Here is a 15,168-nt window from a genome sequence, read left to right on the forward strand (position 1 = left end):
AGTGTACGGCAGAGAGCTGTAGCTCTGTGGCCTAGCACCACTGACAAACACACGGAGGACTGCCCATCATATTGTTGGCTGTGACTCTTGACAAAATTGGGGCCTTATCCACACAAAATCCTTCCTCATATCAGTATCTCTTGGGGGTGACAGGTGATGCACAGGACTAGGAAACGGCCATAAATCTTTGGAGGAGAGCCCAGCAGGAAAGCGGGCAGAAATAGACAGATAAACATGTCCTTTAAAAGCAGAACAAGTCATGACTCATGCCATGAAAATGTGTCCCTATTTATGAAAAGCATTATCTACATACTGTCTCCCAGGTTTCCGACGGAAATGCCAAGCAAATCTCCAACATGTACTGTAAAAGTCAGTTTCTTAATGGGGAAACTCCTCTCTTGTGACCTTCCGTGTCACAGAAGGCCACAAATCTTGGCTCTGCACTTCCTGTCTGCAATTTACTCATCCTGCACCACACCCTGCGGCGAAAGTCATCTTTTAAAGAGATGCACATTTGTGTCCAGAAACTACCGCTCTGCAGTGGCAGGGGCTATATTCAAAAGGCCGCATCAATGGAGGTCAAGGTTGGCTAAGCTCCACAAGCCAATTGCCAAAGCCTGACGGGCAGTTGTTTTTGCTTTGCCTCATGACGGCTGATCCCTTTCCAAAGGAGAATTTCTACATATGGACAATTGAAGGCAAGGGGCAGGTTTTATTGTTGTGAACGAATCTTTCCAAAGCCCTGGAACAGACTTCCTTGGATTCTTTGGTACCTCTCTTTGGATAAAAAGATCAGTGGCATATGCATGACACATCCACAGCCTGTACCTGAGCTATTTTGAGTGGAACCTAGCTCTGCTACCACTGAACTCAATAAAACTCCACCTTGTTTTCAGGCGATAATGCTTCAAACCATTTTTAAAAAATCCCTCTTTGCACCCACCATAAAACAACGCAAAGGGGTCCGACTGTAAATAAGAACCCTGCCTTGGAGTGTTACGTGCTGTGAATTATTACACACACTGATTTATGTCCACAGACGCATGACAAGAGAGAGGCCCGTTTTGGCAGTGCTGTATTTCCTTAAGAGCCAGTGAAACATAACAGGCTCAGAGTGATGTTACACAGAACGTAGGCTCTGTGGGTGTGTCTAGACTACAGGGCTTTTTCAAAAAAAAGTGGCCTTTTATCGAAAAAACTTCCCCTGCGTCTAGGCTGCTGCCGCATTCTTTTGAAAATAAATCGAAAGAACGTGGCAGTTTTTTCAACCGCGGAAAATCTCATTTTACGAGGAAGAACGCCTTTTTTTGAAAGTGCTCTTTTAAAAAAAGGTGCTATGTAATGCAAACTGTGATTTTTCGAAAGAGAGCATCCAGACTGCCTGGGTGCTCTCTTTCGAAAAAGTGGTTTGCTTTTTCGAAAGTACTGGTTGTAGTCTAGACACTCTCTTTTGAAAGAGGCTTGCAGGTTAGACGTAGCCTGTGTATCTGGCTTGGGGAAGAACCACAGAACTGCCAAAGTATCGCTCAGCTCACACGATGCTTGTGCATTTGACTATCTCCGAACGCATTCCTGCCGCACGGCCAGAATCTCCTACATCCAGCAAGGCTACTGTGCATCTCTAAGGGTGTGTCTAGAGTACAGGGATTTTTCGAAAAAAATGGCCTTTTTTCGAAAAAACTTCCCCTGCATCTAGACTGCTGCTGCGTTCTTCTGAAAGTAAATCAAAAGAACGTGGCAGTTTTTTCGACCGCGGAAAACCTTGTTTTACGAGGAAGAACGCCTGCTCTTTCGAAAAAAGGCGCTATGTAATGCAAACTGCTTTTTCGAAAGAGAGCATCCAGACTGCCTCTCTTTCGAAAAGCAGCTCGCTTTTTCGAAAGTACTGGCTGTACTCTAGACGCTCTCTTTCGAAAGCGGCTTGTAGTCTAGACGTACCCTTAGGGATCATCCTCCAGGCCAGAAGGGTGTCTGGAGCAAAGGGATAGCAAGCCACCAAGCTGCCCCTTCCTGCTTTCATCCCTTCCCTGGTGGGATGTGAGCCCCACGAGGAGCCGTGAGGAGAGGCAGTGAGCTGTGGGGGGAGCAGAGAGGGTGAGGGGGCCAGAAAAGCACAGAGGGGTCCCAAAGATTCTTCCTCCTGCCCCCTTGTCCCCCACTTGGAACTAGCGGAAGGCCCTGGGAAGCCCCTGTGTGGAAGTCTGTTGGCAGATATTGGACCCTCCCCCAGGTATTAGGGTCCATGGAGCATTTCTAGCAGGGCCGTCCTTAGGACTTATGGGGCCCTATACTATTAAACAGGGGCCCCTATGCCTGACAGCAGCTGGGGGGGCACAATTTTTTTTGGAGCTGTGATTCTATAATCTTCAGCCACACACGCGATTTTACAAACTTCAGCAACACACTAACACCATATTTGTAAAGCAAAATTTAAATAGCCTAACACAGTCAATTCAGAACCGGACAGTGTATCCCCAGGGCTGGCAAATGTCTCTCAAACGGCTTCGTTACCCCTTCAATAGCTTTTTCCCAGATTCCATTTTCTGCTCACGGCTCTGGCAGGCAATGTCACTTTAAGTGAACTAGATCCTCTCCGGGGAAGTAGGGCCACAGAGCAGGGATAGGAAGAGATGGGTGGACTTTAGGACCCAGGGGTGCCCCACATTTTCAGGTGCCCTACGCAGCTGCATATTCTGTGTGGGCTGTGGCAGCAGCCCGTGTCATGCTCCCCAGAATTATTTGACATCAAGGGCTCAGACCACAGCGCTTCAGGAAAACGACAGGGAGAGGAGACGATACTTTCAGTGACTTCTTCACCCGGGTGCGAAGTGGCACATGCGGCCCATGAGTATAGGCAGACGTGGCGGTCGCCTAGGGCGCCGCCTTCAAGAGGGCACGCAATGATGATGTCACAGGGCGCCCGATGATTACATCATGCCATTGACGGCCGTGCAGGCAGGGGCGCCGATCGCACATTCCACCTGGGGCGCCAGCTGCCACAGCCGGCCACAGACTGCTCCTGGGCACACGAGGAAGAGCTCCGCATGGGTCGTGGAAAGATTCTGAGAAATGGAAATTAGGGATGGGAGGAGTTTGGGGGCAGGAGGGACTTTTGTCATTCTCACATTTCGGTCAGTAACGAGGAAGCACGCCGTAGCTATTTAAACACGGCGAGGCCGGCAACAGTTAGCACGTCTGCTAATTGTACCGTGGCTCCCCGTTTCTGAGGAAAGCAGGCGACCCTGAGAAACTCATGAGGCTATCAATTAGGTGTTGTGTAACTCGATGCTCACGCCTGGCTTCTCCGAGGCTTTTCTAAGCCACCCCTCTTTCTAACTCATCAAGAAATAAAGGTGCCATCTAACGAGCTTCCTGTCTAATTTCCAGGTCTGATTGTCATGCAATTGCTAATAGATTATTCCACGTCGCTTTCTCAAAATAGAAGAGCAGTTCATTAAAATGATGCCCAGACATTTCGCTCGGCAGCTCCATAACCTTGTTCGGAGGACAGATGATTTGCAGAGCGTTTCCTTGAGCTGTAGGACAGGTCTGCAAAGCAGCCCAGTTGTTTTGGGTAAGGCACGCTACATTTTTCAAATTCCCAGGCACCTCCAGCTTCAGGAACAAGCTGGGTTGCCCCAGACGGATACTGGAGTGCGGAAATACCACAGTGACTAATCGTTCAGCTGACCTTTGGTTCAGGGCTGGCTGCCAATGGGAAGAGTCACGCTGTTATTTACATTCATTGGAAAAACACAGGGAACAGCTGAGAGTCTGGAAGGCAAATAAAAGGAGGTGTGGAAACAACTGTCTTAAAGGACTCAGCAGAAAAGAGGCTTTGCAGCCCTTCCAACTCAGAAGAACATCAGAACGGCCAGACTGGGTCAGACCAAAGCTCCAACTAGCTCAGTGTCCTGTCTGCCAGCAGTGGCCAATGCCAGATGCCCCAGAGGGAGTGAACACAACAGGTTATCCTCATGTGATCCCTCCCGTCACCCATTCCCAACCTCTGATAAACAGAGGCCAGGGACAGCATTCCTGCCCATCCTGCCTAATTGTCATTGATGGACCTAATCTGCATGAATGTATCTAATCCTTTTTTGAACCCTGTTAAAGTCCTGGTCTTTACAACATCCTCTGGCAAGGAGTTCCACAGGTTGACTGCGCTGTGTGAAGAAAAACTTCCTTGTGTTTGTTTTAAACCTGCTGCCTATTAATTTATTTCACTTGGTGACCCCTACTTCTTATGGGAACAAGTAAATCACTTTTCCTTATTCACTTTTCCCACACCAGTCATGATTTTATAGACCTCTATCATAAACCCCCGAGTCTCCTCTTTTCTAAGATGAAAAGTCCCAGTTTTTTTAATCTCTCTTCATATGGCACCCCTTCCAAATCCCTCATCATTTTTGTTGCCCTTTTCTGAACCTTTTCCAGTACCTTTTTCGAGATGAGGCAACCCCATCTATACGCAGTATTCAAGAGGTGGGAGTCCCATGGATTTATACAGAGCCAATAAGATATTCGCTGTATGATTCTCTATCCCTTTTTTAATGATTCCCAACACTCTGCGTGCTTTGGATGCTCCTGGATGCTGCTAAAGGTGCGGATGCTATTTCTAAGGGGCGCTGTATCCTTTCCCAACGAGTAGCAGTTGCAGGATTCGAGATGTGAGCTCCCTCTCTCAAAATGCTGAAGTCAGATCTGATTTCCCAGCCAAGCAATTGCGATGGGTTGTCGTCCTCTCCACCTTCCCTCCTCACAAAACCTATTGGAAAAATACTTCCCCAGTCATGATTTAACCTGGCCCAAAAACTCTCCCACTGGCAGCTGTGTGGGGAGCCGGGTCAGCTGCAATTCCTATGCACAGCCACAGACAGGGAGAACAGGGATGGTGCCGAGATTCGGGAGGAGGCGGAGAGGCTCAGAAGAAGCTGTCCTAACCGCTGGCTGCTCGATGGCGTTTAGCCTCTGACCTCGAGGAATATTCCACTGGTGGTTCTGCGCTGGGTTGCTCTTTCCTGCATTCGCCTCAAGCAGCAATAAAGTAACCACATCATTGTGCAGTGGGTAAGTCCAGCTGAATCGGATCCCAGCGTTCCAACGGTCTGCCTTCCTCGAAATGACGAACGGGAAAGAATTTTAAAAGGAAGTGGATGTCCTTTGGGGCCAGGCACCGGAATGGGTAAATCAGCCACAGAGAGAGCATCAGGCAGACCTGGAAACTGCCTGCCAGTTTCTAAAAGGGATTCCACTGTGACTTGGTGTATGTTTATCATCCTGGGAATGTCACAGCATGACAGTCCCGCCAGGAATTTCCTTCTAATCGTCTGAGACGTGGCACGACCAAAGAAAAAACTTAGCGGCATTTCTGCTTTTTTTGTTGTTTTTTGTATTGACTTTGGGTAGGTTCAAAACTGGCTGCCAGCTCTGGGGTTTCCTGCGCTTCGGTTTATTTTTCTGTTTTTCAAGAGACGCTCAAAACACCAGTCAGACTTGGGAGGCGGCAAGGAGGAGAAACAAGCTTTGCCGTGCGGAAGCTATTTTGCGAATAACACAGCAGAGGGACTGATTGGTCTGCCCCTGGTGCCAAATTTGCATCTAGCACCTAGCAAACCAAATGTCCTCCCAGACTGTTCTCGTTCGCCGATGAGCCGACCACCTTTCGAAAACTGGATTGATCCTGGGTTTCCGGGAAGAGGTGTGTGTGTGTGGGGGGGGGGGGGGGGGTTCTGGGAAGAGAGGGGTGTGTGTGTGTGTGTGTGACAGTTCTGCCTAGCATTGTAACTATCAGTGTGCGAAAAAGGAAGTTTCTGAGCAGATGTAAACTGTCATAACTCCCCCCTGAGGTGATGCTGAGCATTTCCCCCCCCCCCCCCAGGTTTTCATTCCTAGCATTTCCCAGAAAGGCTCTGCTGAGATGAGAGAGCAGGTTTCACCATCCTACAGAAGACGCCCGAGGTTTTACCCACCTTCCTTACACAGCCCGCGGCCAAGACTTTCCAAAGGCACTAGTGCTTAGTGCCTCAGTGTTGGGGTGCCTGACTCCAGGGGCCTGAAAGAGGCTTAATTGTCATTAGGGTGGAGAGCCTGCCCTCTAAAAACCAGGCCCCCAGCAGGTGTCCTAAGGGGGCTGCCCTCACCTTTGAAAATCTTGATCTGTGTGTGTGTGTGTTGGCTGGTCCCCGCTTGGAGCACAGCAAGGGGTGGGGAGAATCCAGAGAAGCCTAGCTAATTGCTGCACCCTTTACCCACACAAGCCGACCCCCGGGCCTTCCAGGGGGGTGGCAGGTGCCTTTCTGGGTCTCCTAAGCCTGGCTCAGTGGGAAGGGAGATAGCTCCCAGCACGAGTGGGGTGAAGGAGGCTAAAGAGCAGAAAGCCTTAGCACTAGCCAGAGGAGTTCCGGGTCACACATCTCTCGAGGGATGTTACCTGAGGAGATGTTAACCAAAGGCCATTAACACATGAGAGGGAGATGAAACGAACGAGGATCGCAAACTCTGCAGCTCGGAGCGCTCTTGGCCCCTCGGTGCCATGCCGTGGGGGGAAGGCGCACAACGCTCACCCGAACGGGGATTCAAGCAGCAAAAGCAGGCTCCTCAGCCTCTGGTTCGCCCTCTCTAGGAGCCTGTAGGAGCTGCCGTCGGCCCTGCCCCACCCCCACACAGTCGGGGATCTGCCCGTGGCGGGAACACCAGCACTGGGGAAGCAGAGAGACGGGGAAGAGGCGCTCTCCATGGCAGGCTGGGGATCTCTAAGGGCAGGCCAGCCAACAGGGTGGGGCAACGGGAGCTGTCGCCCTGGGACCCAGTGATTCTCAAAGGCCTGGGCAGCTGGAGCCATGGGCCCTTTGAATTGCCACTGGACACTGCACTGCATGCTCCAGGCAGTGCTAAGGGCTGGGTGGGAGGTGCAGCGCGGTCCAGGCAGGGCTGAGGGCTGGCTGCCCCCAACCCCGCCCCTTCTTCCCAAGGCCCCGCCCTTTCCAGGGGCACCGAGCATGTGTCCCTCTGCTTTGTCCAAGGGCCTGGTGAGGCTGTTGGGCCCGCTGCCTAAGGGCTAAGCTCATTGCTAAGTAGGGTTGCCAGATGGTTTCAACAAGAATACCAGACATACTTGACGTGACATCACAATCGACATGACGTCTGATTTAGAAAATACCGGACACGTCTATTTTCTCAGTTTGGTTCCCGAACAGATAGCTCAAATACTGGACTGTCCGGTTCAAAACCAGACACCCTGCAATCCTACTGCTAAGCCAACACCCTCACCGACGTCAACGTGGGGTAAGTGAGCAGGCCGAGATGTGGCTGTGGGAGTCAAGGGAGCAGGGGCCAGCCCAGGGAGGGTTTGGTTTTCTTTGCAGCTCTCCCAGAATCCATTGCCAGGGATCAGCTCAGCTAGTTCCCTGAACTGAATTAAGTGGAAACTGCTGACAGAGGAGAGTATCCAAAAGCCCAGGATTGGGGAGATTGTATAGGGTGCCAGACGATTTAACCAAAAATACTGACCACCACCACTACCCCCCAAAAAAGGGGAAGAAAATTCTGTTGAGGGGGAAAAAAGGGGGGAGACTAAAGTCATGAAAGAAAGAAAGAAAGAAAGAAAGAAAGAAAGAAAGAAAGAAAGAAAGAAAGAAAGAAAGAAAGAAAGAAAGAAAGAAAGAAAGAAAGAAAGAAAGAAAGAAAGAAAGAAAGAAAGAAAGAAAGAAAGAAAGAAAGAAAGAAAGAAAACAAACAGCATGGCCCCTTTCAGTGTGTGCAGTCAGAATAGGGATAGGAACAGGGGAGAAGTTGAGCACTAAGACCCAGGGAAGGCATTGCTTCCCCATGGTCTTTAGGCTTTTTGTCGGCGGCCATTTTGTTTTCTTGATCAAGCCAGAACGCAGCTTCCTTGCGGAACCAGGTAAGCAGGGAGTCTGGGGGTGGGGGGTGTCGGGAGGCCAGGGGCTGGGCCCAATTGCCAAGTAGGTTATAGGGTTGCCAGGTGTCTGGTATTTTCACCTCCTGGTAAGGGAAAAAAAACAGAAAATACCAGACATTTTAGGTGTCCGGTATTTTCTGAATTTTTTTTACCGGACAGGAGGCAAAAATACCGGACTGTCCAGGTCAATACCAGACACCTGGCACCCTAGAGATGTACCCATCCCTCCTACACTTATCTCTGGGGACCAGGAACAAACAGCACCACTCTAGAGCTGTCACAGGCCTGCAGCGAGGCCTGCTCAGACTGGCCGGACTTGACACATGCTGCTTTTCCCTCACAGAGGCCTGTCTCTTCGGTTAAATAATACCCTGATGTACTTAGGCTGCATTTAAATTTACCACACCGGAAATCGATCTTCTGGCATTCGAGTTAGCAGGTCTAGACCTGGCCTTAGTAACTTTTCCATTACGCTGTTGGGATCTTACAGCTATTCTTCCTACAATCCAGCGGTGTGATATATTCGCTATATACCCTGCATACAGGATTGCTGTGATATGTAGCTATCAAGGGGTACGTCTAAACTACATGCCTCCGTCGACGGAGGCATGTAGATTAGATAGATCGGCAGAGGGAAATGAAGCCACGATTAAAATAATCGCAGCTTCATTTAAATTTAAATGGCTGCCCCGCTCTGCCGATCAGCTGTTTGTCGGCAGATCGGGGCAGTCTGGACGCGCCGCGCCGACAAAGAAGCCTTTCTTGATCGGCACAGGTATGCCTCATGAAACCAGGTTTACCTGTGCAGATCAAGAAAGGCTTCTTTGTCGACGCGGCGCGTCCAGACTGCCCCGATCTGCCAACAAACAGCTGATCGGCAGAGCGGGGCAGCCATTTAAATTTAAATGAAGCCACGATTATTTTAATCGCGGCTTCATTTCCCTCTGCTGATCTGTCTAATCTACATGCCTCCGTCGACGGAGGCATGTAGTCTAGACACACCCAAGGAGAAAAATCTACTTCCCTTTGTGTTGGGGGTGAAAGATGGAGGGAAACAGTGAACTCTACAGTTGTTGGCACAATGTTTTCTGTTAGTTCGCATGACGGTCCCTGTAACGGTTTGAAGGCTGCTGTAAAAAAAAATTGCATTGTGCTTTGCGAAGAGTTCATTTCAAAAGACATTTCCTTCCCTGTTGGGATGATGTACTCTATGAACAAACGTTCAGATCCTGTTTATTGGCATCTAGGAAAAATTAGGGACACAGACAGAAACCAGATTTTCTAATCCTGCTGTTCGTTTTGCAACGGAAACTACTTTTGATTTCGGCTAGAGTTGTGAAGAACTGGCCAGCTCCAATCCAGACAGGTACTTGACCATCTGCCTTCTTTTAATGACAAAAGTAATGCCATGAGTAGCAGAGTAGTAGTCAATTCAAATCACTGAAATCAATGGAGCCATTCTCTTGGTTCAAGCTAGGTCCATGCTGAAAAGCCTTGGTGAATCAAGCCTTAAGGATTGGCCTCCATCAGAGGGTAGCTAATTACTTCATGTACTCATACTTGGCATATACTTAATTTTTTATGGCCCAAATCCCAAACAGCTTGGGTGAAATCCAGACTCCATTGAAGTCCATGACAATTTTGCCATTGGGCCAGGATCTCACCTCTTGTGTTTACGCAGGGTGGTTGTTTTTTTACCACCCGGGGAGTTTTCCTGAGAACAGACCATTTGCAAAATATGAGTGTAAACCAAATAAGAATGTCTGACTTTTAGGCCTTTGGTTAGCAAGTCTAATGAGAATGACTTTGGACGAAGGTACTGAAATTCCACAGTGCGTCACGTGCCTTTTTTTGCGCAAAACAAATCCGACTCCTTTTACAGCCAATGAGAAAACAGACTTGTGCAAAGGAAGCCCCATAAGGAAACAGGGGAGCCCCACTTCCTGTTGCACCTCCCTTACCAGCAATGGAATTGGTCCACGCCACCTTTCCATAACCGCACAGTCAGAAGAGGAGACAGGGCGGAAGGCGGAGCTGGGGGCTGAAGTGGGGGTGGGGGAGAAGTAGGGTCTAGAGGCAAAGAGGGCAGAGCCGGGCTCAGTGTGGAACAGAGGGCAGAGTAAAGGTGAGGCAGGGATGGGGTAGAATGGAGCTACAGCTGGGACAGAGAGGTGCTGAGGCTCCTACCACACACCCTACGGGGCTGGTCCACATCCTGCTGCATGCCCCCCGCACCGCAAACATTTCCTTGACCCCACAATTTCGGGAACACTGATCTATTGAGAGATGAACATCAGTGGGAAATGAACTATCCATATTCACCGAGAATGTGTGTCTGATTTCAGCATATTCATTACTCAGGATGTCCAAAGATGTTCTTGCCTCTCCCAAAACGTGCTTCTTAGCCAGTCAGGGCAAAGTTCATACGTGGAAAAAGTATCAAGTCACGGCTGCTTCTCTTACCTTCCGCTGAGAAGGAAGCCAATCACGACTGCCAGCAGGATAATCCCCACGGTTACCGACACGGCAATGATAGGGATCTGGCTCTGATCACTGGATGCAGCTACTGCTGAGATGAGAAACAGAAAATGAAGGTGCAAGTTAAAATTAGAGCCCACACTCACGAGAGTCTTTATTTCAGGGGGCCGGACATAAGGCAGTTTGCTAATGTAGTAAGTCTTTTGGTGGTTGGTTGGTTTTTCCTCACGATCTATTGCAGGGGTGGAGAAACTCAGGCCTGGGGGCTGCATCCTGACCCTGGCTTGCCTGATTCTGGTCCCTGAGGCTCAAGGCTCCTCCCAGCATTGGGGGGTAGGGTGCATGGAGCTAGAGCACACAAAATCCACTAGTCCTCTCCCCCCTCCCTCCCCCCGCAGGCTCTGGTGTACAAGGGGACAGTGGGGAGGGTCTTTCTTCCTTTTCACTCGGGGGCCATATCAGTGAGGATTTGGGTGGGCTTTTTTTGCTTTACACTTGTGTGTGGCCTTCAACTGATTTTTCTGTGGGTCAGTAGCCCCTGGTCCCCAAAAAAGCTTCCCCACCCCTGGTCTATGTTTTTACATAAAAATGCAGGGGTAAAAAAGACTCCATTTTTGGAAACTTTCAGTCTGACAGCCTAATCACACTCTCACAGAATGTACCTTTCCCTGTGGTAAAATGGAATATATTTTCTGGGTTATGCACCAGAAATCAGTCAGAGAGGAGAGGGACACCAAAGGAACTTTCTATTTCTTCGGAACATACGAAGATAAAGCTCACAGCCTGAATTCCTCTCGGCTAGAAGATGTGACATAACAAAAGTCTCTCAGCTAAAAGGCAGATGGAATGCCCATGAGAAAAGTGACTAAAACCACCTCCCTCAGGAATCTCCAAAGGCTCATGTATTCACTCTTGGTCACACCTTGAGCATCAGGCCAGCTGGTGCCCTTTGGAATAAAGTCCTCCCGGAGACTAATATTTTTGGCTGGTCTCTGTTTACTGTAAGGAAAGCAGAACTGCCTCCAGATTGTGTCCTTTCAAAAATCCCTCTCTGCGGATTGCTGGAGAGGAAGGATTGTTACGTGATTAAGACGCTTGATTTAGGAGACCTCAGTTCTATGCTTGGATATACCCAACGGCTTCGTGTTAGACCTTGAGTAACACACTTAATATCCGTGTGCCTCGGCCCCGTGTCTGTAAAATGGATAATAATAGCACTTAATCTCTGCCTATTCCAGTTAGGCCTTGTCCACACTACCTAATTTATGCAACTTCAGCTATGTGAATAACATAGCTGAAGTTGAAACAAAATACAGGACTATGTAGCACTTTAAAGACTAACAAGATGGTTTATTAGTTAGTCTTGTTAGTCTTTAAAGTGCTACATAGTCCTGTATTTTGTTTCAGCTACACCAGACTAACACGGCTACATTTCTATCACTATAGTTGAAGTTGACATTGTTAGGTCTGCTTACCGTAGCGTCTTCATGGCAGCTAGTCAAGAGCTGATGCTTTCCAAGTGACTCCACCTATTCTCATTTTGGTAGAGTACCAGAGTTGACAGGCGAGCATTCGGTAGTCAATTTATCATGTCTGTACTAGACATGATAAATCGACCCCTGCTGGATGATTGCTACCCATTGATCAAACAGGTACTGAAGACATGCCCTTCGATGGTCAACTCCTTGGTGCAGGAACTGTCTCACAATGCATTTGTACAGAAACTAGCACCATCAGGGCTTGGGTTTGGCGGGAGCCTCTTAGCACTTCAATAATCAATAACAAAAAAAAGTCTACTCTTCAGAAACATATTAGTCATGTTCAGCCAGTAGCTAGTCTCATACTTGAGGTTAAATGTAAGCATTTTCAAATTAATTCACACTGTCTCATTTTGACCTTCATCCACGTGAACTTCCTAGTGAATGGCTTTCCTAGAAAACATTAGTCATCTTCCTGACTGAGGATTAATGTTATCTGGACCATATTTATATTTTAGCTCAAATGCCTTGGTTCCAACAGACAATCAGAATCGCTGCTCCATAGTAGATTATCTGAGAATATATTATCTGACAGGTCACTATTAAAAAAAATATCAAAAATTGACAGCATTTAACATGTATTATTTTTTGAGATTACGACAGTGCTTCTACCTACTTGGACTAGAAGATATCTGTGGAATCTCTGTGGTGACAGGTGGAAAAAGTTGGTTTTCTAGCGCTCATGGTTGCAGAGAAAAGCTTGAAAATGTGAACTCTACGGCTCTATTTACATTGACGCATGAATTTTAACTAGGCTGGGCAGAATTTAATATCTATACATAATGTTAATGAAGAATATCAATGTGCACAATTTTTTATTACATTTTTATCCACCTGTTGGAAATGATGGGGGTGGCCATGCAATGAAGGGCTGGGGGTGTCAGGCAATTGTTTAGTGAGAGAAGACATCGAGACTGAAAAAGGTAAAGCTTGATGACCATTGCATTCTAACGATCATTATCATATGACAAACCACAGTGGGGCAGGAATGGTTTTAAGAGTGGTGATGCTGATACCCCTGCTGACCCCGTCCTTTCCCCTTCCCCAGCTAAGGCCAGAAGTAAAGTCCTGGCATGCCAGGCCAACAGCCAGGACCTGGAGACTGGGGCTGACAGCAGAGCCCCTAGTATTCGGGACTGAAGCAGAGCCCCTGGCATGCAGGGCTGGCAGTAGAGCCCTGGGTGTGCAGGGCAACAGCTGGAAGCCCAGATGTGGAGTTGGAAGCAAAGCCCCCAGAGTGCAGGGATGCTAGGGTTACCAGGTGTCCGGTATTGAACCGGACAGTCCGGTAGTTTCACCTCCTCCAGTAAAAAAAAAATTGAGAAAATACTGGACACCTAAAATGTCCGGTACTTTCTGATTTTTTCCCGGTCAGGAGTCGAAACCCCAGGTGCTTACCGGGTTCTGCAGGAAACTGTCCTGCCCGGTGCAGGGAGGCAAGATGGCTAGCAGCCTCAAAAGCATTTCTTAAAGGAGCCACGCTGTTTATTTATTTATTTATTTATTTATTTGTTTATTTTGCTCAACAACTTTGGTCTTCCCCCTTTTTTTTCCCCTCAACAGAATTTTTTCCCCGGTGGCTTTTATTTATTTATTTTGGGGGAGGGGCATTCGGTATTTTTGGTTATACCATCTGGCAACCCTAAGGGATGCAGCTGGCACCCTGGGCACTAAGTCGTGAGTTTGAGGGTGCTCCAGCATCCCCCCTCCCACATCCTTAGTTCCAGTGCCTATGTAAAAATATCCCAAATAAATATCCTTCCACCAAATTCTACTGTGTTTTCAAGTAGCACTTCCCTGCCTCTGCTCATCAGTAAACTTCAGTTGTCCTAGATGAAAACACGTTTTCTCCATTTGCTCTTGTTCGGTAAGACTAATATTTACTGACATTTACTGATAAAAATATAATCTTCCAAGTCTAATTTTAAGACCTTCACAATATTTTGGGAAACACTTGGGGTTGGCAGTACTGCAGTCTGGATCTAAGAAGGGCTTTCAGCTGTGGTTTGGAGAAGGGAGGAGCTGAAGCAGAGGTAGCAGACGGGCAGAAAACCATAGAACCACAAAATATTAGAACTGGAAGGGAACTTCCCACACGACAGGACCAAGCACCATCTAGATCAGCACTGAGAGATGTATGTCCAGCCTTGCAAACAGTTCTGGGCCCACCCCCACTACAAAAAGGATGTGGACGCATTGGAAAGGGTCCAGCAGAGGGCCAATCAAAATGATTCGGGGGCTGGAGCACATGACCTATGAGGAGAGGCTGAGGGATTTGGGTTTGTTTAGTCTGCAGAAGAGAAGAGTGAGGGGGGATTTGAGAGCAGCCTGCAACATCCTGAAGGGAGGTTCCAAAGAGGATGGAGAGAGGCTGTTCTCAGTGGTGGCAGATAGAACAAGGAGCAATGGTCTCAAGTTACAGTGGGGGAGGTCTAGGTTGGATATTAGGAAAAACTATTTCTCTAGGAGGGTGGTGAAGCACTGGAATGGGTTCCTAGGGAGTGTGGTGGTGGAATCTCCATCCCTAGAGGTTTTTAAGTCTCGGCTTGATAAAGCCCTGGCTGGACTGATTTAGTTGGGATTGGTCCTGCCTTGGGCAGGGGGCTGGACTCGATGACTCCTGAGGTCTCTTCCAGCTCTAAGGTTCTATGATTCTATTAACCTGCTCTTAAATATCTCCAGTGATGGGGATTCCACAACCTCCCTGGGCAATTTATTCCAGTGTTTGACCATCCTCACAGTTTGGAAGTTTTTCCAAATGTCCAACCTAAATCTCCTTTGCTGCAGTCTAAGCCCATTGCTGCTTGTCCTGTCCTCAGAGGCCAAGGAGAACAATTTTTCTCCCTCCTCCTTGTAACACCCCTTTAGATACTTGAAAGCTGCTCTCATGTCCCCTCTCAGTCTTCTCTTTCCCAAACTAAACAAGCCCAGTTCTTTCAGTCTTCCCTCCTAGGTCATGTTTTCTAGGCCTTTCATCATTTTTGCTGCCCTTTTTTGGACCTGCTCCAATTTCTTCACATCTTTCTTGAAATGTTTCAGAGGGGTAGCCATGTTAGTCTGTAATAGAAAAAAACTTAAAGAAATACCCAACAACAAATAGTTCTGCAGCACCTTAGAGACTAACAAAAAAAATGCAGACGGCATCAGGAGCTTTCATGGGCATAGCCCACTTCTTCAGATGAATGGAGCTTACGGGGTCCAAATTCCATATAAATAGCAGAGAAAGAG

General features: G+C 48.1%; 1 protein-coding gene across 16 annotated transcripts in view; it reads right to left on the bottom strand.

The window, feature by feature from the left end:
- Positions 1-15,168, bottom strand: part of EPHA5 (EPH receptor A5) — a 259,608-nt gene that overhangs the window by 49,053 nt on the left and 195,387 nt on the right. For 9 of the 16 annotated variants that reach the window (XM_075929255.1, XM_075929250.1, XM_075929257.1 and 6 more), the window contains one exon: positions 10,388-10,493. In XM_075929255.1, the coding sequence (XP_075785370.1) occupies positions 10,388-10,493 (106 nt within the window). The remainder of the gene's footprint in view (positions 1-10,387; positions 10,494-15,168) is intronic. The other 7 variants (XM_075929256.1, XM_075929258.1, XM_075929244.1 and 4 more) reach the window with 1 other exon arrangement.

This window comes from Pelodiscus sinensis, chromosome 5 (genome assembly GCF_049634645.1).
Source record: "Pelodiscus sinensis isolate JC-2024 chromosome 5, ASM4963464v1, whole genome shotgun sequence".
NCBI lineage: Eukaryota > Metazoa > Chordata > Testudines > Trionychidae > Pelodiscus > Pelodiscus sinensis.